Genomic DNA, 23,520 nt, shown 5'->3' on the forward strand with positions numbered 1-23,520 from the left:
AAAGTCTAGTTTGTATTTTGCTACCCACAAGAGACTCTAAGGGGAGAGGGACTCCAGTGCAAAGCTATGGGTAGTAGGTACACCTGAGAAAGACGTCCCTGGTAGACTACAGCTCCCCAGACAGTATAGACTCCAGCTCCGTGCCCAGATCACTGGGAGCCTGGGACATAGCGACCACTGGTCTCGTACTGGCTGTTAGGGTGCTTGTGAACACACTTTCTCTTGATTTAGCTGTGGGGAGAAGGAGGGGGAGAACCATGCCCAGAAGCTGGGGAGATGCTCAGTGGGTAAAGGCTGAGGAAACATGTCTGAACTCAAACTAAAAAAAAAAAAAAACAAGCTGGGAAGCACATGGCTGTGATGTCTGCACTGCTGGCTAGTCTCTGTCACCTTGACACACAAACTAGAGGTATCTGAAAGGAGGGAACCTCAACTGAGAAGATGCCTCCATAAGATCTGGCAGTAAGGCATTTTCTTAATTACTGATTGATGGGGGAGAGCCTGCCCCATGGTGGGTGGTACCACCCCTGGACTGGTGGTCCAGGGTTCTATAAGAAAGCAGGCTGTGCAAGCCATGAGCAGCAAGCCAGTAAGCAGCACCCTCCATGGCCTCCGCACCTCAAGGTTCCCACCCTGCTTGAGTTCCTATCCTGGCTTCCTTTGGTGATGACCGTAATATGGAACTGTAATCCAAATAAATCATTTCCTTCCCAAGTTGCTTTAATCGTGGTGATTCATAGCAGCAACAGTAACCCTAAGACACGAAGTATAGGCAGTAACTAACCAAAGCCCTGTCCAGAAAAAGGTGAAAGGTGAAAGGTGAAAACTGAGGACGCCGTGGCACATGTGCAGCTACACACTCGGGAGTGTGCACACAATGAAAACAAACAAAACAGTCACAATAGAAAACACTCAGAAAGACCCTGCACCCTCCGGAACTCAGCCACACTCTACAGTGTTGGCTTTCTCTGTTCCTTCTGGGCTGGGGAGGCTCACACAAGGCCAAGGTTCAAGGTCTAGCACCACTGCTACATGGTGACTCCACGACCCTGGAGCAGCCCCATCGACTCCCTGAAGCGGAGTTTTCCACGAGACTGTCCCTCAGGTGGCTGCGACACAGAAGTAACGATACCACACACGTGGTGGCTCGGCACAGCACTTGGCAGAGAGAAGGGAGCTTCTGAACTGCATTGTTAATTAAGTGGGTTTCTCTAAGACTCAACAGCAGACAAGTAGGCCGGGCAACTGTGCAGGAAGAAGGAAACGAGCCCCCCAGGAAATGCACCTCACGGAGGGCCACAGGTTCACAGAGTTCAGGGCTGCTATTTGCTCTTGAAGGGCCTTCAAATGAAACATGCTCTAATAGGGAATCTTATAAGATGTTGGTTCATAAATAGCCCAAGCTTAGATCCACCGGCAGAAGACAGGTACCCTCGAGACAGTAATACAGAGGAGCGGACCCTGTTACTCAAGGGACCTGGACTCTTCTGAATCTAACCCTCCTCCTGGCGAGTGTCCGCGTGATGATCTCATTTCTCCCACACAGAAGGTATGGGTGTAAAACCATCTACCCCCTCCCCAACAGCACACTGTCAGCCCCAGCCTCCCTGAGGGCCCCGGGAAGGTGTGCTGACCACACTTCCTGTCAGTGCATCTCCCAGGGGAAGGATGGCTGAGGTATGCCCTGAACAGTCAGCTGGGCCAAGGCTCAGAGGAGGAAGAGACATATCTGAAGATGGCGGCTGGTGGTTTTTTCTGTCCCCTTGTATTGCTTCACTTTTGGGAGCAAGCATCTTGCCCACACGAGGGCTGCACTGGAACCTTACTTCCATGTAGAAAGCTGTGGCTCTCGTGTGCACACGCACATGCGCATGCGCGTGCTCCTGTGTAGGGGAGCAGGGGGGTGTGGGCTGATGGTCACGTGACCTTCCACTGAAAAGCAGACAGCACATCTAGCTTGCTCTACACCGACATATCCTGAGACAGGCCATAGCTTTCAGTTCCCATTCTCTGTCACTGCCTTGGAGGTATTCGTGGCATTCAGGGTCACATGCAAGGGTCTTCTGCATGACATTGTGTGCTGCCCAACTGCATCAGCCATGTTGACACATGTCTTCTTAGGTCACTTAGCCCTCCTGTCTTGGCCGGCCCATTTAACAAGAACAATAGGAAGAATGTGAACCGGGAAGGGGACAGGGTGGGAACACCACTTGAATATTTACCAAGACACTTTCTTCTTTCCCTTTTAAAAACAGAAACGGAAGGAGCACAGCCCCTGGCGGGACACCTTACACTGGATGATGAGTCTGCGGTGCTCATCCCGGGAGTCCTCCATGGTGTAGAGCGTCTGCTTGGTGATGCTACTCAGATCTACATTCCTCCAGTCCTCCAGCATCTGGAACGTGATGTCTGCACTGTGGATCACCGTTCGAGAAGCCTGGAATCCAATCCAACCAACTTGTCAGCACATAGGCTGTGGGGTTAAAAGCCCTCCTCCCTGTGCCCCGAGTGCCTTCTGAGTGGGTGTGCTTATAGCATTTTTAAACTATACTGAAAGCCAGGGAAACTCAATTTCAAGGAACAATACCATAGCTCAGAAGATCCAGAGAGGAACTCATTCTTCCCAAGCCTCTCTCCTCTCCCTGCTTCATGTCCACCGAGGTGACCTGGGCTGGGCCATACCCTGCTGTTGTTTCTAATCCCCTTTTGCTTATGACCCCCAGCAATGGGATGAGGCGTGGAGCTCTGTCAGTTTTCTGATGTGAGCTGGTAGGAAGTAGTTCTGTGTTTAATAACCTGTGTTGACAGGACCACACTGAGGAGACACCACACAGAGGAAACATGGGCTAACCTGGGCCTGACTGATACCCAGAAGCCTCACAGTGCGTATCTTTTTCACACAAATGTTATTATCATGCACTTTGGATTCTTATTCTTTGTTTTGATTTATATATATATATATATATATATATATATACATGTATATATATAATTAGGAGAGTGAAACAAATGTGAATAAGGCAGTGGTAATAGGAGACATAAGGTGTGTGTGTGTGTGTGTGTGTGTGTCTGTGTGTGTGTGTACATGAATGTGGCTTTTAAAAGCATAACTTCCCCAGCAAAACATCATTAGTGAACTGAAATCTACAAGTTGGAACAGTGCTAATAGTGGAACCAAGTCTGATTATTTCTTTTACTCATACATTTTTAAAATGTAGTTTAATAAATTTTTTTTGGTAAAAATTGAAAACATTACGGGCATCGTCCTTGGTTGCTAAGGCTTGTGAACTTCCAGGTAAATGTAACTATGTCCAGTAAGTCTACCCCTGGCCATCCTCCCTTCCAAGTAAAATCCCACTGGAATAACTGCAGCCCTTTCTCAAGGCCAAAGACACCCAGCCTGCCTGGATATTTGAACACAGCAGCCTCTAATGTTGGGTGGGCGTTCTGAATGCAGTCACACCTGGGTCAGACCTCAGCTTTGCTGTTTGTGGCCTGTGCCTACACCCTAGTCTCATGGTCTGTGAAACGGACATACCGTGGGACCCGCCTCTGAGGTTCCTCCTGGCGTTCCTCATCATGGCTCCAAAGTGTGGTGCATAGACTGGAAGTGGCTCCATGTAAGTGGCTAGAGTTGTGGAGGTTGGCTTGCTCTGCCCTGACCGTGCGCTGTGCTCCCACAGACTGGCATGTTCTCCCCCGACCTTGCCCCAGCGTTCTGGCTGTCCTGATGCTCCAGTCTCAGTGTGACACCTGTTTTATCTCAGTTAAACACTTAATGTTCTATAACTTTTCTCTATACCATGCACATGTATTTCTTTATTTGTTGACTGGTTGGTTGGTTGATTGACTGACTTGTTTTCCCGATGAAGGTAGGTACACTAAGCATGGCATCTGACTTAGAGATTTTGTGACCAGAGTGCCTGAGATGTGAAAGCCAGGCTGCCGGCCTGATCAGTGTATCTAAGGGGCTGGCTGCATACAAGAGTTTTGGGTGAGTCTCGTCTAATTTGACTTGCTCTGTGCGTGATTAGGGAAGCGCCTTAGTTTACTGACTCAAATGTGCCACAGTGTTTCACTCCTAGGATTAACACCAGTGCAGAGTTCTGGCTGATCCGGAAATGTGTCTGGGAACTGTCCAGTGAGGTTGGACGGGTGCTATCTGCTGACTGAACTACGTACTGTACATGTGCACACACACACACAACACACTTGCCATACATGAGTGTAGCTATGAGAGTCAATGTCTATATGTGTATTAAAGGGGGGCAAAATCCACCCTAAAGTATCTGAGCCCCAGAGGAAAACGTCAAAGTCATGTGTATGTTGCCAGGTAGCTCTGAGCCTCCAAGCAAAAGGAGAGCAAGAGAGCCGGGCTGACACGCCATGTCCTTAATACAGGACAAGAAGGGCCTCTTGGTTTTCCTGATAACTGTGTCATCCCTGAGTCTCATCCATCTGTCAGACTGCCCAGTCCCCAGAACAAGGCCCAGGAATTGCCTTTGTCACAGCTACCCCAATCTAGAAAGGGTCCCCTCTGTTCCCAAACCATCCCTTGTGCCTTCTGTGACAGGCTGGGGAGGGACCAGGAGCATTCTGAAGAGGGTCCTCCTGGAAGCACTCTCAGTGAGAGGCCTCCATCAAGAGCCAGAGGGCACTTTAGGGAGTGGCTGCCAATCTGAACGTGTAAAGGCAGTTGAAACGAATGAGTGAGCAGATCAACTCTGACAGAGAATTGGGAATGAGGAGGAATGGCCGTCCACGCTGAGTGCTGACTGCCACCCAGGTTCTATGTTGCTCTGGGTAAGCTGCTGTTTCTCTGAGGGATCTACTGGGGAGAGGCCACGGGTATTGCACCCCTAAGTGTCAATAGGAGTTGACAAACCCAGCAATTTAATTAAAGAGAACACAAACCCAGGGTCCCAGATCGTGTCTGAAAGGTTCAGGGCCAACTGATGTTAGAAATGATTGTGCAAACAAGTTATCGTTTTAGCCTAGGGCTGAGTTTAGTTTCTCAGGCATAGAAACTAAGTACAATGCAGAGAGCGCCCCAGACTGATGGCACAGGAAGTTCTCCTTAGGGATGCAGCCTTTGTCCTACCTGGCACAGATGGTTCAGCGATGTCTGCCTTCTCAGGATTTGGGAAAACCTTCTTGATACTGCAACAAGAAGACAGGAAGCTAGAAACGTTGGTGTGCTTGGTATTCCAGCCCTAGACTTCCCCGGGAGCAGATTTCAGAGAGTAGTTCTCATTCTCTAACTCTGTCTCGTCGCTCTTTCTCTGTTCTTGGGGACTTACTGGCTAACTCCTGCTCCCACCTCTTGTCCTGTTTTGGCTCCAGCAGCCGCTTCCTAATGAGCTATTTGGGGTACAGATTCCAGAGTCACGCACATGCCACGCTCACAGGTGTGAGAAATGGTGGCATCAATCGACCGTAAGTAAAAGCAATTATTCACTTGTCTTTCATTTTGCTAATTGCAAGTTCAATCATCGTTTCCCAGATAATCGCAGGAATCAAACAAAAGCTTTGAAGAAGCCCCCTTTAAAACTTAAGTGTGTCCAGTCGGATCAGTGACTGACCTAGGTGCTGTATGGCCAGTGGTACTGCTGGGGTGGAACCTGGGCACAGGAGTATGGCCTCCAGAACCTGTTTTGATTTAGTGAAAGCTATGTTTGCCGATCTGCCGTAAGAGTCTGATTGTTTGAAGTGAGGGGAATTGAATCTGTTGTTTGTTTGTTTGTTTCTAAGACGTGCCTGCTCGAGGTCTTTACTCTTGCAGTCTTACCCTGGGGGTGGGAGATGTTTGTTTCCACTCCCTTACACATTCACCACCCCCCTCAGGTTCCCTGTGACTGACTTCCTCTTCCAAGCCAGCACAGGTGGAAGGCTCCACCCACCTCCTCCTTGTGGCAGATGTTGAGCCTGCCTTGTTTTTTGTTTTGGTTTTTTTTTTTTTTTTTTTTTGGTTTTGTGTTGTTTTGTTGGTGTAATTAAAACGAGCACGGGGCATTCTTCTCATTAATTTCTGAACTGGTCATGAAATAGCCAGAAAATTCTTTAGGCTTATTCTAATTTGTACCCAGAGCTGGCTCGGTTTATAAAATGCTGTGTGGGGTTGGAGGGATGGGGGTCGGGGTCTGTGTGCGGGGGGAGATGAACTTCTAATTTTCCAGGCCGATCAATTGTTAATCCTGCTCCTTAATTACTTTTTCTTTAACTTTGTGATGTGGAATTTAGTGCTGGAGAAAAGAAAAGAACTGAGAGCCGTGAAAGAAAGCGAGGCTTTATCAATAGGTGAGGGGCGCTGCAGGCGGGCGGCCTCAAAGCAAGTCTGAAAGGGTTTCTCTGCCTGCAGAGAAAGGGTAATTTGATCCTTCGTCTTCCCCACGGGCAGTTGTTTTAGGTGAGGACTTGTGAGCTGTATTCAATCGGGCCTTTAAGAAATATATTTTAAAACCTTGTTTTGCTTAAAAAATCATCTCATCTTTGTTCAGTTACAACTGTGTTATACATGGAGTCTTCACTATGCACAAAGTCATCAAGACAGGAAAACAGAACCAGCCTCCTCAGGCTCAGCTAAACGCTGCGGACTACAAGACACTACTTGGCCAAGAAAAGATTCATGGCTCCAGCCTTTTTATAAGAAATATTAATTTGGCTTTCTAATTAGGCGGAGAATATGTGAGGCTCTTCAGCTAGCTACAGCCTTTTGTGGACAGGAGCTTCAAGGAAACCTCGGAGCATTGACTTGAGTTTGGCTTGTGGGTCCAAATCACTGGCTCCGTGGTGGTTTACTTTGTTATCAGAGGGGAGCCGGGGAGTAAATTCTGTCTCTGCTACTTAGCACCTCTCTAAGTGGGACTCTCTTCTCTGTGCTGCTGGTGGCAAACATTTTACAAGGACTCAGTGGGTTCACACATGGGAAACACTTAGCAAATTTGGGGGGGGCACTTCGTAGGTAGTGCATATTTTTATCAGTGACTTACGAGAAAGGAGTGGCTTTGAAATGTTGCCCTCACTTCTATTCTCCTCCCGAGCCCAATGCTTACATTCAAATTTGATGTTTCTCAGGTTTTCCGGGAGGTCATGGAGAGCCACTTTCAGCCACTCATCCAGTTGCTTGGCAAACTTCCGGATCACCTGAGTTAAGCTAGGGAGAGAGAGAGAGAGAGAGAGAGAGAGAGAGAGAGAGAGAGAGAGAGAGTTATAAGAACATCCTGAGTTTCCAGAGGAATTTATTTCACTTAACCCTCCGTTGGCTGCCACCAGATGCTGCTGATCAGAGCCGCCCAAGAGGCCCGGTGTGCAGCTTGTGCCTTTCAAGATCTGGTCGCTTTGGGAGAGGGGCTTATGGGTGCCAGTGCCAGTCCATGAAGCACAGCGGTTGGTAAAAGCCAATATGGTGGCACCCGTAATCCCATTTTGGGAGAGTCTTATGTGAGGGGTGAGGATCGTGGCTCTCCCTTGGCCTAAGAGAGCTGTTTTGGAGCTCACCCCCACTGTCATGCTTTCCTCCCGTCTTGTTCAAGTTCCCAGCCTGGAAGTCTCACGGGCAGCATTTGGAGATGTTTGCCCACTCAGCCTGGCAAACTGCTGCTTTCTGTGGAAGCTGGGAAGCAAGAGCTCATGAAAAAACATTATTTTGCATTTATTTATTCATTTATTTAAGTGTGTGTGTGTGTGTGTGTGTGTGTGTGTGTGTCTGTGTGCGTGCATGTGTGCTTGCACATGGATAACTAGGTAAAGGCAAGTCATAGCACACATGTAGAAACCAGAGGAAAGCTTGAAGGAGTGGCTCTTTCCTTCTACCACGTGGGTTCCCGGGGATTGAACTCGTGCTGTCAGACTTGCCTGCGAGAGCCTTTACTTGCTGAGCCTACTTAGAGGCCTTGCAACAGTTTAAGTTGGGGTGGGGGGAAGCCCCATTATGGATGGGTCTTGAAGATGGAGAGGAGAGAGAAGGCCTTAGATGCAAGCAGCAGCCCAGGGGCCATAGGATCCCATGTACAATGGGGAAAGAGGAGGTGCCATTTCAGACTCTACATGAAAACCATGTGCTCGTGACCTCAGATCCAGGTTTTCCCTGGGTACTGCCAGACTCAGAGACCTCTCCCCCTGGTGATCATCCACACCCCTGACCCAGGACCAGCCACGTACTCTGCCCTGGCTCACCTGTTAGACCACGGTCACCAACCTCCACGGCTGTCCCTGACATTCCTGCTTTCACCCACTCTTGTCTTTAGTGATCAGTAAGTCCTAGCCCGCTCTACCCCCATCACCCCTGCAGTACTCACCCTCCTTCCCATGTGGACAGCATAAATGACACCATGGCTGCCGTCCTGCCCTCTGCAGAAACCATGCTGCTTCCCTAACAGAATCAAGAAGGCACCTTCCTCTTGTCCCCAGGCTAAATGAACCTTTCAGCCTTTCTGACCTCCCAGGGACATTGTGCAACTGTCCTTCTCGTGTGAATTCTGCTCTCTCTCTGGATCCACCAGTCCTCTCATCCTTTGACTGCGTTCAAGAATGACTCATTTGTAAGAAGGAAACTCCTTTTGTTATTAAAAACTAAAGGCAGGTGTCTAACTCCTCTTCCTGTCCCTAGTCAGTCCACTTGAGCTTACTGTCCTACTGTTTAGTTGGTTGGTTTGATTTTGGTTTCTTGAGGTGGAAGTGTTTTGTTTTGGTGGTTGTTGTTCTGTTTGAGACAGGGAGGGTCCTGCCGCATAGCCCTGGCTAGCCTGGAACTTGCAATGTAGACCAGGCTGGCCTTGAACTCAAAGAGACCGACCTGCCTCTGCTTCCTGAATGCTGGATTAAAGGTGTGTGAGCCACACTCAGCCTTTACCTGTTTCTCTCTGGGTGCGGTTGCCTTTCACAGCTACCACCCGTGCTATTCTCTCCTTCCCCAGATCCTGGCATCGATGTGGCTCGGTCACCTCCCCAGAGCATTCTTCCCTGACCATCATCTTAACACACTTCCTCCCACGACTCCTTTGCTGATGCCATTTTGCCCCCTTCGGATTTGATAGTTGACGTGTGTGGATGTTCTTCATGTATGTGTGTCTCTGTACCGCATGCATGCGATGCCTACAGAGGCCAGAAGGCGGCACTGGAGTTACGGCAGCTTGTGAGCCAACATGTGGGTGCTAGGAATTGAACCCAGGTCTTACAGAAGAGCAGCCAGGGCTCCTTAACTGCTGAGCCATCTCTCTCCATCCCACAACCTGATGATTTTTAAATGTAATTCAGTACTGCGTGACTTTAGAAATGTAATAAATGTGTTCACTTATGTCCTACCATCCCGCCCCTGCTTACTTCATGTAGAATTCCAGGAGGCCAGGTGCTTACTTCTTATGACCTTATTTCTCAGGACAATCAATAAATACTTAATGAAAATGGTGTATTTGGGAGACGCCTCTAAAAATGGAAGGGTAAGGGAGTTGGCTCTGTGGGCAAAGGGCAGGTGGTGCAAACATGAGAACGTGAATATGATCTCCAGAGCCCTACATACAGCTGGATAAGGTAGTCCACATCTGCAACCCCAGTGCGTCTAATGGCAAGATGGGAGGTGGAGGCAGGAGTACCCCTGGAAACTATGGGATCGCCAGGCCAGTGTACACTGCTCTGAACAACAGGGGACCAGCAAAGGTTGTCCAGTGGACTCCACACCACAACTCCACATGTGTGCCGTGACACTCATATACATGCTGCTCACATAGGCACACTCAAACATACATAGCACACACACACACAACACACACAAGTACATATCACACACAAGTACATATCACACACACGTGCACACGTGTAAGTAAATAACTAGCTCAAACATACACAGCACACACACATGTAAGTACATATCACACACACGCACACACATGTAAGTAAATAACTAGCTCTCGCTGCACCTGTCACCCGTATGCCTTGGCCGCCACAGCGCTGTGCTTCTGCTCTGTGGCCATTTCTTCAGCTACCCAGCCTCTTTGCTGCCTTCTCCGTTCTCACATGCCTCGTCCCCTAGGCAGCAAGTTCCATCTAAGCAGCAGAGCCCATGAGGTCATCTTGCTTTCAGGCTTACTCAGCGTGGCGGCAACCGCTCCACTGTGACCCTGTCTTTCTCTGGGAAAATCCTGGCTTCCCTCAGCACCAGTGGGTAATTCTTTTAGCTTCTCCTCGGCCAGAGCTTGGTGCTATCTACCCAACCATTACAATTTCAGTTTCAGAGGACTGGAGCCCTCTTCTGACTTCTTTAGACTTCCATGGATGGGCACCAGGCACACACATACAGTGCATATATATTCAGGCAAAACGCTTAAATGCTCAAATGCAGTAAGTAAATAACAGAATCATATGGCTCTTTTGTAATTTATCTATGCCCACAGGCCTGTCACTACACACACACACACACACACACACACACACACTCACACATACTCACACACACCCTCACACATACTCACACACACATTTACACACACAGACACACACTCACACACATTCTCACACACACTCACACACACTCACACATACACACACTCACGCACAGAGACACACACATACTCACACTCATACTCACACTCACACACACATGCACACACATGCACACACACATTCACACACTCACACACACTCACACTCACACACATGCACACTCACACACTCACACACATGCACACTCATACACACATTCACACACACATGCACACTCACACACACATACACACATGCACACACATTCACACACTCACACGCATTCACACACACACACACACACACACACGTCTCTAGCACAGAGGTCTGCAGAGCGCCAGGCCTATTGTGTCTATGAAACCCCTACTCATAGGTCTCAAAGGATACATGTCCCAAATAAAACCCTGTTTTCCCTCCCAGACCCACTTCTCTTGCATTTCCTATTTCAGAATAAAGTTAAACCACTTTCCATGAAGTTTTGTTTTTGAAGGATTTTTACATTTTTATCATTTTATTAATAGGAGGGCATACTCTATACACTTGAGTTGGCGCCACTGGAGTTGGGGTTACAGGGCCTTGCAAGCCTGCTGAGACCTGAACTGAGGCCCTCTGGAAACACAGGAGGCACCCCTAACCCTTAAGCCACCTCTCCAGCGTGAAGCTTCATTATGAAACGTTTCAAGCAGACCCCAGGTTAAGATAATGAAACGAACCTCCAGGTACCAACGCAACCCACTCCAACAATTATCGCTACTGTATCAGTTTAATTTACTGCCCGCCTTTTTTTTTCTGGGACCTTTTTGGCAAAGCCAAGACCCCTAGGAACTTAAACTGCAAATTTAACAGCTGACGTAATGAACCGTAATTCCTCGTAGCACGTAAGATTCAGCCGGAATCCCAATTTTCCCAATTTTCGGCATCGTTTAGCTTGTTCGAATTAATGATACCATGTCGCACGCAAGACAGAACATCCACTCTCCCAAGCTTTCTCTAGTCTGTTGTGAGCCTCTCGTTTCTTGGCATCCTGACACGAGTTCTTGGGGACGTTCTATACTGCGGTGGTCGACTTCTTCCTTGTAGTGTCAGTTATTCCATCCAGCTCTCCTGTGTGCTTCCTGCAAGGACTTAAAGCCCGGTCCAGTGCAGTCGGTTTCCTGTTTAGTACAGGAAACCTTGCAAGTGAGCCCTCCGATGCATCGGCCGGGCGGCTGTCCGTGGCCCAGCGGTCCTTCGCTAGCGTGCCTGTTAGGTGTGCCGCAGGAACTCTTGTTCCTTAGCAAGGGCTGCAGTATTTACCTCAAATGACTTCCCAAGTGCACCCGGTACGCTCCCTTTTCTCCCAGCTCAGTCAGCCACCTTCTCTCATGTGGGCTTCAGCATTAACTCCCCAAGCACCTTGCTGCTTACTGCCTACGCCCACCTTAGCGCAGGTGAAGGGTCGCTTTTCCTCAGACATTCATGACACTGATTCCTGTCACCATCAGGTTTGAAGTCCTCATTGCCTTCCTCTGTTCTGAGAATGAAGCCCCAAATCCTCACCCCAGTCCTCAAGGCACATTTTCTCTCTCTAACCCCACTTTGCTCTGCCCAGTTAGTTCCCTTTCACCTTCGACCTTTGTCCTTCAGGTGCTTTGCACCAGGAACATCTCTTCTTTAATTCGTGGGCCCAGCTCCTCCTCATCCCTGTCAGCTCAGTCTGGCTGTTACTTCTGTAAGAAACCCATCCCTGAAAGCCCCAAGGTAAGGCGAGAATCTGCAGCTACTCCTTATGGGAGGGCCTGTGGCTGTGACAGTCAGGCCGATCTGTGCTGGCTCATGTGATCATGTGGTTAATACGCATCTTTCACGACACTCCGAGCTCTGGGGGCAGAGGTCGAGGGTTCCATAGTGCTTATCGCTTTATCCTCAGCACCTACCATAGCACCAGGCAGAGTTGGAATTTGAGACGTGTTCATTAGATTTAATGAATACATAGCCTCTCAATCCTCAGATAGACAGACGCCAGACTTTCTCCACAAAGTCCTGCCCAGGCTCTCTCTCCCTCTGTCTGCTGACCTCTACTTGTAACTACTCTCACATGACCCCTGGCTCAGTCCATTTCAGCAGCACTGTCTCCCTTCATGTTTTTCTAGGACCCCAAGCCCTCGCTCACTTTGCACACGCTCGTCTCTCTACCTAATACACTCTTGCCTGAGATAGTGGCATAGCTCCCTTCCCCTTACCAACTGCTGATCGCCTCAGCTGCGGTATTCCAAGTTATTGTTCTCATCCCACAGTAAGATTCCTGTGCGTCTCAACACTCAACCTACTGTGTGGTGAAAGGCAAAAGCTACTCTGACTTCTGGGATGAAAGCTAACTGCAGGAGGTGCAGTAAGGGTGGAACCGAGAGTGCTGTTTGGACACTGTAATAAGCTGGGCCAGAGAGAGGCCTGGGCCTGAACAGGAGCAGGACTGGTGCACTAAAGACCTCTTAGAATGTTCTAGAGGCAGAGTCAGCAGGCTTTCCTGGTGAGGGGAGGTGTGTGGAGGAGGAAGGAGGTGTGTCTTCCTGAAGGAAAGCTGAGCTAAGCCCAGTGCCTCGCCAGGGCCCTGGTCCGCAGATGTGCCTCCTTAATACTAAAGGCAGGACAAACCCTAAGTATTCAGGGTGTCGTAAAGGCAAGCCAGCATGGTTTGTCATTCACAGACAGGCTGAATTCTAAGTGGGACAACTTCTCAGAATCCATGGCTGCTCTCCACAGAGGGCCAGGCTTTAAAGAAGCGCTGGGTGGCTGCCCAGTGGCAGGGAGGGCAGCCTGCCATTCTCCAACCATGCATTGCTGCCTCTGGCATGCAGCCGGAGCTGGGAGCTGGCCTTTGTCTGGGATCAGAAAGAGCGCAGCAGCACTGTGGAAGGGACCTCTTGCTTCAGGCAATTGTTTGCTTTTATTAAGCCAGGAAAAAAGTGTGGAGGGATTCAGTCCAGAAAAGCATTCCATTTGGGGGTTTGAGTCTTTTTAAAAATCTCTCTCTCTTCCCCACCTTCTGTGTGTGTCTCTGTGTGTGTGTGCTTGTGTGTCTGTGTATGGTGTGTGGGCACACTCACGTGCCATGGTATACATGCTGAAGTCAGAGGGAAACCTTAGGTGTCAGAGCTCCTCTTATTTGTCACCAGCTGGCACACAGCTTCCAGAGACACTCCTGCTGCTGCTGCCTTCAGTTCCGTTAAGGGCACTGGGATTGCAGACATTTTGGCTATGGCAACCAGTTTTAAATGGTTCTGGGTCTCCAAACTTAGGGCCTAGGGCTTGCAGAGCAAGTGCCTTACCCACTGACCCAGCTCTCTAGCCCCGGGTCTGTAGCTTTTTAGGAGTTACCTAAATACGGTGGCTACTTCACCACGGTGTCCATGAGGAGGGAAGGAGCTACCTACCAGCCCTAGCCACATGGTTAGGAAATGCCTCCCCAACCCTGGCTATGCCTTCTCCTGCAGCATCTGCTAAGGATCATCTTGATCCCAGCCCCTTCCTCCCCACCTCACTCCCTAGGCTGGGAGTGGGGCTCAGACAAACACTCCAATATGGATGGATCTGACAACTGCAGGTCTCAGTCCTTCTCCTGCACCTCCCTCCACCGGAAGCTGCACCCTGACACTACTGACTCTCAGGTCCCTGGGGCTCTGCCAGCTCTGATGTTGTTAGAACTGCAAGGAAGTGATAATCGCAGGCACCTGCTAATGAGCATGTGTGAGGAGCAGGCACTAAACACTTCACACATGCTTTCTGGCTTCCTCTTCTCCTCACCCTAGGAAGTAGGTATCATTATTAGTCCTTCCAGAGAAGGGAGGACAGAAGCTCAGAGTTAGGGCACGCAGCAGGAGACAGGAGCCAAAGTTGGAGGTCAGCTCTGCTGTCCCTCAGTCTCACAGTGGGAAAACACCCATGCCAGGCACTTCAGCTGCCTCATACAGCACCAGCTCCAGTGCCCCTGCCTTTCATTTAGCATCTCTGGCTTGGTCATTGGTCTTTGGATTTTTTTTGTTATCCCCTTGCCAATCTAACACATACACACATACATGCACACACATACATGCACACACATATGCACACGCAAACATGCATTCACACATATGCACACACACCTTCTTCTGCACGTTCTTTCCTTCTTTTGCTATATCAACTGATAACCCTGTTAGTAGCTCAAACACAATCACTTGGAAGAGGTGTATATGAAACAACTTTGAGGCTGACACGTTCTTGTAAATAAAGGTGCATGATACATGTGCATGGCGGCTGCCACTTGTTCACCTCAGCAGTAGTTGGAGTGAGGGGGAAGGCTAAGTCAGCGAGTAGAAGTTGAGCCTCAACCTGGCCAGGGCTGTGAACGACTGTCTATTTTCAACCCAATCAAGCATGGGGGCCTTGAGTAGTCAGGCAAGTTGAGGAAAAAGTGAATGTATAAACCAAAAAGTCAGCCGTCAGATGGACCCTGATCGCTGATGTAACTCTGCCCTCTTAGTTTAATGAGAAAGGACTGACTTTGTGAGTCTGAGATCATTCCAGCAGTGGTCTGTGATTTTTTAAAAGTTTCCAAATGTTTACTGTCAACTCAGTGCAGCAAGCATGGTTCGAGATGTGTTTGTTTGTTTATCTGTCTGTTTGTGACAATGCAGCCCTGGCTGACCTGGATCTCACTGTGTAGTCCAGAGTTGGCAGAGTTCCTCCTGCCTCTGCCTCCTGAATGCTGGGATAGAGACGTGCGCCACCATTGTGTTGTCGATATTTAACATTGTCCTCCAGGGCCAAGCATCGTGGCTAGCACGTTGCAGCAACTGATAAGCATTAGTTTGGAGAATGAATGAATGAATGGATGAACGAACGAATGAATGAACGAATGAGCTCTGGCTGTTTTCTTATTTGACATGAAGGCAGATAGGTCATTTCTACTCTGAAGCTTGAGCTGCCGCCTCTGTAGAGAGAAACCTGTCGCCAGCAGAAAGGCAAGGATGAACAATCAAAGTCTTAAGCAACTGTAGAAGTTACACAGGGCAGGCCTAAGGCTAAGGCAGAAAGATTGGGAGAGAAAAGAAAAGTCCAACAGCAGATTTCTAAACTAAGCGCACAATGTTTCAGAAGAATTTGAATCTAGAGTTACATTGAAGGTAACCATAGCAACTGCAAAGCCCAGGCCCAGGGAACTCCTGAAGGGAGGGAGTCAACTCCTCACATCGACAGCTCAGGAGAAGTGTCGCATGCCCATTTCCAGGCATAAGTACTAACTACCTCAGTGTCTACTGTTCTCGACTCAGTCAATCAGAAATTATAAAGATGGCAGATAGATGATTCAATGAGTAAAGAGCTTGGCACTCAAACATGGAGACCTGGGTTTGGATCCACAGAACCCATATTAAAGCCATGTGCAGTGGCACACACAAGCCATCCTAGAACTGGGGATGTGATCATAGGAAGGGTCACCGGGGCTTGCCTGCTGCCTGGTCTGGCTCGATCGGTGAGTTCTGCACTCAGTTGAGCCCTTATCTCAAACAATAAGGTGGAGAGTGGTTGAGGAAAATAGCCAACACCGACCTCTGACTTGCACACACACGTGCCCACACACAGGCACATACACGCACACAGATTATAGGATAAAAAAGTCAAGGAAAAGAACCTCTACAGAGACAAAACAGTCAATTTAACCAGCCAATCAAACAGAACTTAAAATAGCTATAACATGTTTAATACTGATACAGACCTAATAGGATAGGTGAACAGTACACATGAACAGATGAGAAACATCAGCGGGATATAAGAATTATTTTATAGTGGGAGGCAGGGGCGAAATGGCTCAGTAGGTAAAGGTGTTTACTGCCAAGCCCTGTGACCTGGGTTCAATCTCCAGACTGCATACGAACACTGGGAGGAGAAAGGCTGTATTCTCCTCCATGCCTATGTAGTGCACACATGCACATATAATAATTAGTAATAACAATAATAATCAATAAATATAAAAACTTTAAAGAACCAAATGGTTTGTTAGATATGAAAATAAAATCAAGGTATGGTAACATTGGTTGCCAAGTTAAGAATCTATGAACTTGATTTTTTAATAAATATTAACCAATCCAAACTCAAATATAAAAATGAAGAAAACAAGAAATACTCCTATATTAAGAGTTGTGGGATGGGCTGAAGAGATGGCTCAGTGGTTAGAAGCACTGACTGCTCTTCCAGAGGTCCTGAGTTCAATTCCCAGCAACCACATGGTGGCTCACAACCATCTTTAATGGGATCTGGTGCCCTCTTCTGGTGTGTCTGAAGAGAGCTACAGTGAACTCATAAATATAAAAAATAAACAAATAAATCTTTAAAAAAATAGTTGAGGGATGTTGGGTGGGCTAAAATACTCACTATTGAAATGCCAAGAAGAGAAAAAGAAGAAAATAGAGAAGTTAGTATCTAGGAGTTTCCCTCAAAGTAATGAAATTATAGTCGAACACATATCCAAGAAGCTCCAAAACCAGGGAAGATCCAAAAACAGAATTATTATAGGTCATTGTCAAACATCTGAAAGTCAATGATAGAAAGAAGCCTGAAGTGGTCAGGTGGATGGCGGTATTTCCATAGAGGCCCAAAGACCCAGAAAGCACAAATATTCTAGCCAAAGACATGTGCGTGGATTTTTAAAATACTGAAAAGAAAACACAGTAAAACCTTGTCAATCTATAGGGTGGGGAGGTGGGCAAAGTGCATTCTATGAAAGCATGGTGTGAGTGGGTGGGTGAGTGTGTGTGTGTGTGTGTGTGTGTGTGTGTGTGTGTGTGCACTTTTTGAGACAGGATCTCTCTATTATGTATCCCTGGCTGTCCTGGCACTCACTTTGTAGACCATGGTGAACTCGGACTCACAGAGATCCACCTGCCTCTGCTGCTGGAGTGCTACAATTAAAGGTCTGTGCTACCATATCCAACTAAAACTCTTAGACTAATTTAAAACAGGTGTCTATTAAAGCAACTATTGCTTTTTTTTTTTAAAGATGTATAAATAACAAATTCATTGTGGGAATAAATAGAACAATAAAACATTCCCCCAAACCAGACAAGAAAGATGATGTGAACTAACCACGTGAAGGCCTGAGTGGGGGAATCAGCAGCTTAGATAAACAAACACTGCAATCCCACTCTGTGATAGACTTGAGACCGATGTCTGAGCAGACTGACTGGAATGAGCCGGAAAAGGCCGTGTTCTTTAAAGTGCTCTAGTACCCATGTTACTGCCAAAGCAAACTGCCAACCAAGAACTGTTACTAGGGAAAACATCTACTGTGAATAACACAAATGTCACAATGTTCGTGTGTCTGATAAAAAGGAATCAGATCCCCAGGCAGACAGAACATTCCAATTTAGACCGACTTCATTATAAATCTTTACAGATGAGTTTCAAAATGAAGCAAGAATGGACTGGAACTGACAAATCCACAATTCAGGTTGGAAATGGGAGTCGGCAGAAGAACAAAAGGAAAGAAAGTCAGTAAGGGCAGAGAGAGCATGAACACTGCTGTCAATCAATTTGGCCTAACAGATGTTTACAGAACACATCACTGAGCGACACCTGAGGACACAGCACGTTTAGTATGCACAGAACACTCTCGAACATGCTCCACATTATAGGCTACTAATCAGGTTTAAATAAACAAGAGATCTGATAACATGCGATGTGTGCAGTCTGACTGCAGGAAAATTAAAATACAAATTAATAACAGAATGGTACTTGATAACCCCCAATACTTGAAAGTTAAATATTTCATTCTTAACATAATCTTTTGATTAAAAGAGAAAGTCATAGGGAAAGGTAGAAATAAAGATATGAAATCCACAACAAAACATTAGCCATTCAGATCTAGCAATACATTTCAAAATTGTGATGAAATGTATTTACCCTGAAGATGAAAGTCTGCTACAATATTTAAAAATAAAGCAATATGAAATCTACCTCATTTGAAGACATAGTATGATGGTGAAACAAACTAAAACCTCTACCAAAATTCAAAATGCTTTCTTGATTTAAAACTCTCAGCAAACTAGCAATGGAAGGGAACTTTCCTCCTCCAGGTATCCTCCAGGGATACCTTCTGCATTTTCTGTGAATGCTGTGTGCACTTCCTGTAAAGCCTGGGAAAACATGAAGGTGTCCACTGTCACCTTTAGCCTGTGTAATCACTTGGTGGATGGAGGGGTATAGAGATTGGAAATCAGGAAACAAAATGGTCTCAAACCCAAGATTATACATTAGTACCCAATAAGAAGCTACCATAAAAACTATTAGAATAAGTGGCTTAAATACCATCTCATGACAAAAGATTTACACACAAACTAAGCCATGTTCTCATAGAATAGTAAGGGGTGGTTGGGAACTGAAGAAGTACTGAACAGAATCCACAAAAAATAAGAAATATAAACCATGTTCATGGATTAGAATCAATACTAGTATGACAGTGATTATTTCTAGCTTTATTTAGGAACTCAAGATATTCTTAATCAAAATCCTACAGGACATTTTAAAAGATCCTGCAAATGTTCTCTGCCACAGCAAAGGAACAACGTTGAAAAAGAAGAACAAGTCATGTCTCCTATCGCTTTTGAGACAACTGTGAAAGCAATCATAGCCAAGGCAGGGTGGTGCTGGTGGAGGCGGGCTGTACAGAGCGCAGGGTTATCACCAAGAGTCTGGGAGTGTGTCTACACACCTAAGGCCAACTTTCTGCAATAAGGAAACTCAAAGAAAGAGTTCAGCTTTATAAACAAACGGTGTCATAATACTTGGCCATCATCTTTAAAATCCAAAAATAAAAACTTGACCCCTGCATTTCACATCATATTACAAAACTGAAAATAAAAATACCAGGTCTAGTGGTGCCTTCCTGGAGTCACAGCTACATAAGAGGCTGAAGCGAGAACCCGAACCTGAGACCAACCTGGGGGAAGCATGTAATACGGTGCTGGAAGACTTGCTTAGTGTTTCTGCTGGCTTCAGTCTCCAGCAACGCACACACACACATGAACTCTCTCTCTCTCTCTCTCTCACACACACACACACACACACACACACTCACACACACACACTCACACGAACTCACATACACTCACATGAACACTCTCTCTCTCAAACACACCCACACTTACATGAACTCACACTCACACAAACTCACACACACACACACTCACATGAACACACACACACTCATACACATGTACAAACTCACAGAATATACTCATGCATACACATATGCACACTCACACACTAACACACATACATGCACATACACTCACAGACACATAAACTCACGTGTGCATACATGCATGCACGTGCACACACGCACGCACATGAACTCATACACACACAGTCATACACATATACTCATGCATACACATATGCACACTCACACACTAACACACATACATGTACACACACACGTGTGCATACATGCACGTGCGCACGCACACACACACTCACATGAACTCACACACACACACACACCTCTATAAAAACCCAGATGAGTGGTGACTTGTGCGCACGCACACACACACTCACATGAACTCACTCACACACACACACACACACACACCTCTATAAAAACCCAGAGGAGTGGTGACTTGTGCGCACGCACACACACACTCACATGAACTCACACACACACACACACTCACATGAACTCACACACACACACACACACACCTCTATAAAAACCCAGATGAGTGGTGACTTGTGCGTACGCACACACACACTCACATGAACTCACTCACTCACACACACACACACACCTCTATAAAAACCCAGAGGAGTAGTGACTTGTGCGCACGCACACACACACTCACATGAACTCACACACACACACACACACACACACCTCTATAAAAACCCAGAGGAGTGGTGACTTGTGCGCACGCACACACACACTCACATGAACTCACACACACACACACACACACACACCTCTATAAAAACCCAGAGGAGTGGTGACTTGTGCGCACGCACACACACACTCACATGAACTCACACACACACACACACACACACACACACACCTCTATAAAAACCCAGAGGAGTGGTGACTTGTGCGCACGCACACACACACTCACATGAACTCACACACACACACACACACACACACACCTCTATAAAAACCCAGAGGAGTGGTGACTTGTGCGCACGCACACACACACTCACATGAACTCACACACTCACACACACACACACACACCTCTATAAAAACCCAGATGAGTGGTGACTTGTGCGCACGCACACACACACTCACATGAACTCACACACTCACACACACACACACACACACACACACACACACACACACACCTCTATAAAAACCCAGAGGAGTGGTGACTTGGAAACAGTGGCTCTTCCAGGTACTGGTGCAGCATTCACCACCGTCCATGTGTCAAACAACAGAAGCAGTGTTATGGACTCCTGAGAAGAAATGCTTCAAGCCACAATCTCTAACCATGAATAATACAAATCGAGGTGAGTAACAACAGCTCCCAACACTCAAAACACTTTAAATGCTCTTTTTTAAATTCTTATGGCAGAGGGACTGCAAAGGGAAATCATGAAATAGGTACGAAATAACAATATTAAAATAGTGCCTATCAAACCCTATGGACTGGTGCTAAAAGAATGTTAGGAGAGAGAGAATGCCCAGCAGGCAGAGGGTCCTGGGCTTGCTCCCTGGCATCATGTAAAACTGGGCATGGTTGTAAACATTTGTAATCTCAGCACTCAGCAGGTGGGAGCAGAGGATCAGAAGTTTGGGGTCATCCTTGGCTACACCTCAAATTTGAGGCCAGCCTGGACTACTTGAGACCTGTTCTACAACCGACTGGCTAGCCTAATAAGTAAATAAGCCAGTAACCCTGTAGGAATTTCTCCTATACGTACATACATTCCATGTGGCAGAACGTATGCTCACTGGGAAGTGGTAAAGGTGGCCCTGTTGGGAATAGAGGGTCTTTCTGTCTAGGTATGATGATGGCATTCCCTGGGTTAGCCAAGCGGGCTCTGCCTCGCAGTGTCCCAGTGAGAGAGAAGTAAACAAAGATATGGGGCAAGAGATGCTGAGTCGATGGGAGCAGAAATTCCAGCTGCAAGCCAAGGGACGATAGCAACTTCTGGAAACCACTGAGAACCAACAGAGAGGCCTGGGACAGACAGACCATCCACAGGGCCTGGGACAGATAGACCATCCACAGGGTCTGGGACAGACAGGACCATCCACAGGTCCTAGGACATAGGGATCATCCACAGGGCCTAGGACAGACAGACCATCCACAGGGCCTAGGACAGACAGACCATCCACAGGGCCTTTGTAACGACACCACCTGCCAGTACTTTGACTTGGCACACCCAGCTTATTTACAAGGGGCACTCAGAAAGTGTGGCCAGGCAAAGAAGAACCCAAAGGGAAGAGTAAGCATTGGAAGGCTTGCTCTGTGGTACCCATTTTGTGATAGTTTATGACGGCAGCCACAGGAAACTGATATATTCTATGTCACCCCCACGGCATCACTTGTAGTCAGTTAGACAGGGAACCCCAAGGGAATAACTAAAATTCAATATGGCAGAAGCCTACTCCATTACAAAAAATTATGAGCTTGTAGGGGATGCCCCCTGAAAGGAACATCCCCGGAAGTGGGTGGTCTTATCTCCAGGAGACAGCTGGGGAAGGGGCAGGCACTCAGAGAAAATCCACAGGGAGACCACCGCACGCCGGGGTAACCTGGCAGGGGAGCAGAGTCCGGTGGAAGACACAGCTGGCCAGAGACAACTCCGCATCCAGGGGACAGAGAGCCCGCCCCTGCCTCCACCGCCCTTCACTCTGCCCCGTGAGAAAGTCCAGGATTGGTACCCTGGAAAAGGGCGTCCTGGAGCTACGGTGGAGAAGGGAGAGAATCTGCTCAGCACAAGGTGCAGTGGTTTTGTGGTAGGAAAGCCAGGCACAGAACCGTCTGCCCAGTGACAGCACATCAGTGACATGCTAGCGGCATGAGAACGGTACATGGATCCCGCCGTGAGAATGCTTTTGCTGGGTACCTCTCTCTACCTTGGGAAGTTTGAGCCATTTTCAGAGTAGAAACTTTTCATTTCCATCCACAACTAAGAACTTTCGTTTTGAAAAGTCGTTGGTGATCTTTTCAAGGGCCCTGTTTGCTGCAGTAATAGGAAGACAAAACCAAAACCAAGTTCTGGCCAGCGCCTGGGCTCCTCCCAGAGGGAGGCTGAGGTGTAGCTGACTCACCTGTCGGGCAATGCCTGCAGCACTGTGGGCATCAGCACCCCGGAGATGGCCTTGTATAGGATGGAGTCGCACACGCCCACGATGTTCACCACCGTGGAGGAGCCTAGCACGGGCAGCATGTGGGGCGGCATCCCTTGCCAAAAGTGCAGAAGGAAACTTTGAACCTGCATTGACCCACAGAGAGAAGAGGGTTCAGACAAAGCCATCCCTGCAGAGCCTTGCTCCTCCAACCTCCACAGAGCGGGCTACACGGCAGCACCATTATCTACTTCCCCCACGGCAGTGGGGGCTGCCCAGGCTTGGGGAGCTGAGGGGACTTCTGCCCACTGCTGGACACCTGTCTGCCCCTACAACCTGGTGGTGGGCTTGCTCACCGAGAGCTGAGTTAAGTAGGGGGGGGAACTGGACTGTTGTTGTTTTGTTTTGATTTTTAATAGCTCAGAACACTAGCACCCGTTGTTCTTTCAGCCCCTGGTGGCTCCGGGTGTTCTGGGAAGGAAGGGGAAAGATGCAGTAATTCCGAGTTGAGAGGACTGCAGTGTTTGCTACCCGCAGAATCCCCCAAATTCAAACACTTGTGCCCCAAACCCAGGCAAAGTGCAAGGAGCTTCTCCCATCCCAACGTCCCATTTTCCCAAAGCGCCTGGTGTCATTATGGAGCTGGAGGTGGTGACAGCATCACAGTAGGCTAGAGGGACACGTGGAACACCTGTGATATGTCACTAAGACATAGAGCAGTGCTCTGCTGGACACTCATAACA

The 23,520-nt window shown here is 47.7% G+C and overlaps 1 protein-coding gene across 11 annotated transcripts in view; it reads right to left on the bottom strand.

Moving 5' to 3' along the window:
* Positions 1-23,520, bottom strand: part of Rfx4 (regulatory factor X4) — a 162,273-nt gene that overhangs the window by 43,837 nt on the left and 94,916 nt on the right. For all 11 annotated transcript variants that reach the window (XM_087558598.1, NM_001432575.1, NM_001432572.1 and 8 more), the window contains 4 exon segments: positions 22,760-22,923; positions 7,053-7,153; positions 5,102-5,160; positions 2,293-2,437 (listed from right to left, as the gene is read on the bottom strand). In XM_087558598.1, the coding sequence (XP_087414724.1) occupies positions 2,293-2,437; positions 5,102-5,160; positions 7,053-7,153; positions 22,760-22,923 (469 nt within the window).

This window comes from Rattus norvegicus, chromosome 7, assembly GCF_021556685.1.
Source record: "Rattus norvegicus strain SHRSP/BbbUtx chromosome 7, alternate assembly SHRSP_T2T, whole genome shotgun sequence".
Classification (NCBI taxonomy): Eukaryota; Metazoa; Chordata; class Mammalia; order Rodentia; family Muridae; genus Rattus; species Rattus norvegicus.